This window comes from Pararge aegeria, chromosome 19, assembly GCF_905163445.1.
Source record: "Pararge aegeria chromosome 19, ilParAegt1.1, whole genome shotgun sequence".
Lineage (NCBI taxonomy): Eukaryota > Metazoa > Arthropoda > Insecta > Lepidoptera > Nymphalidae > Pararge > Pararge aegeria.
The window spans coordinates 5770496-5772659 of NC_053198.1; the positions used below are offsets into that span (position 1 = coordinate 5770496).

The window sequence follows — 2164 nt, forward strand, 5'->3', positions numbered from 1 at the left end:
TCATAACGGTTTGCAGTGCAAAGTTTTAAAAATCCATCGGTGATTCAGTGAATGCATCGAACTTGACCTTTGGACTCATAATTACTCTGCCGGTATCGTGCCGGTGTCTATCATACAGACAGTAACTAATTTTCGCCCCAGATAGCCGTATACCGTTGGAACATTGGTGTGAACGCCAGATCTATGAGTACGGTGACGGCACGGCACTGGTTTCGAATCCTGTGGTCATTTTTTTTTTTTTTTTTTTTTTCTTGTTTTTATTTTATGACTTTTAAACATGCCCTTAAACCGCACCCCACCATCAACCTCGGGCTTGTCACCCTCTAAACATAACTCTACGTTAAGAGATTTAATTGAGGATGATAAAGAATACCCTGTGACAGAAACCCCAAAAGTCAGACAGGGGTTTAGAAACAAGCGGCGTCGATCAGATGAAGTAGGCGATCGGCTAGCTTCCTTTATGGTGGAGATCAAGGATATCCTTGAAAGTTTTAAGAACGAGCAAAAAACCAAGTTTGACAAACTTGAAAAAATTTTTTTAGCCGTGGACGATATAAAAAAACAAAATGGTGAAATACAGAATTCCGTGGATTTTCTATCACAAAAATATGACTGTATTGTCACTCAAATAGGAAAATTGGAATCTGAGAAACAGTCCAATCTGCAATACCTTCAGCTTCTAGAGGATAGGCTGGACAACTACGAAAGACTCTCTAGAGCAACCTGCATTGAAATCAGGAATATTCCGACTGTCAAATCGGAAACAAAAGACAGTCTTCTTAACACCATCATAGCGACTGGTAAAATTCTAAATATGTCCATCCAGCCAAATGAAATCAAGGATGTATTCCGCTTTAACTCTCGTGACCCGGCATATAAGACTGTGCTTGTAGATTTTAACAGCGTACTTACAAAAGAGAGAGTCATTCGTATGTACAGAAAAACAAGTAAAGAAAATAATCGCCCTACTACAGAAAAACTAAGACTGACTGGACCTCCTAAACCAATTTTTATTTCTGAAAGCTTATCATCCAAGGCAAAAAGGCTGTTCTTCCTTACCAAGGACTTTGCTAACTCAAATCAGTACACTTACTGTTGGACATCAAGCGGTAAAATATATTTACGAAGAAAAGAAGGAGCTCCGGTTATTCTCATTAGGAATGAATCTGATCTGGAAAATCTTAAATCACAAAAATGACTAGATGTTATTCTTAATGTTTTCAGTATTTTTTCGTTATTAATTCTTTCTTCTTTTATTATCCTGTCATGTTTTACTACTGTTGCATATACTCACGTTTTTCGTTATTATGTCTGGGTTTCTTATTATTACATTAAATATCACTCTCACACACAAATACACATAAACAACTTCTTCTACTCATATATACTCGTCGTTCAGTCATGTAATACAGTCTCAATCATCTTACATAGTAATATCTTCGTTTTTTGGTTTTGTGAGATCATACCGGGTCATTTACTTTATATATTTTTGAAACTGTCAAGGTTGGTCTTTTCGACGGGTCGAAATGTTGTTAGGGCTAAGGTTAAAAATAAAGATTTTTGAAATGGATGACACATCAAAGATCAATAATGATATAGAAGATATATCAGTGTCAGATTCTTTTGTTTTTCTTCCTGAAACTTGCGAGCAATATTTAAGGGGGATTAAGGGGTTAAAAGTATTCCACGCAAATATTCGAAGCATTAACTGTAATTTTAACAACCTCTTAATTTTACTCAAACGCCTAAACGATACAATTGATGTCATAATTTTATCTGAATGCTGGCTAAGCAAGCTATCAGATGTACCTATATTAATTGGTTATCACTCTTTTAAATCTAAGCACGCTAATCAAAACGATGGAGTTGTTGCGTACGTACGTGACTCTCTGATATGCTCTGTCGTAGAACCTGATTTCAGTGAAGGTAATTGTTTATTGCTGAAATTTTCGCATCATCTTGCAATTGTTGCTCTTTATCGCTCGCCCTCTTATATTAACATTACTCCCTTCATAATAAGCCTTGATTCAGTATTAAATTCAATATCCAATATGAAAACTAAAGCTATTATTGGTGATATCAACATAAACATTTTGACATCTAATGATAAACAGACCGACGAATATCTTAACCTTGTTGCTAGTCATGGTTTGTTGCCTGCTCA

At 35.8% G+C, this 2164-nt stretch overlaps 1 protein-coding gene across 1 annotated transcript; it reads left to right on the top strand.

The window, feature by feature from the left end:
* The first annotated feature begins 277 nt into the window (after positions 1-277).
* LOC120632161 lies at positions 278-1198 on the top strand. The gene has a single exon (XM_039901967.1). The coding sequence runs from the start codon at positions 278-280 to the stop codon at positions 1196-1198; it is 921 nt and encodes a 306-aa protein (XP_039757901.1).
* Positions 1199-2164: the final 966 nt, after the last annotated feature.

Coding starts and splice junctions, on each gene's coding strand:
- LOC120632161 (XM_039901967.1), top strand. CDS start 278: ATGCCCTTAAACCGCACCCCACCATCAACCTCGGGCTTGTCACCCTCT.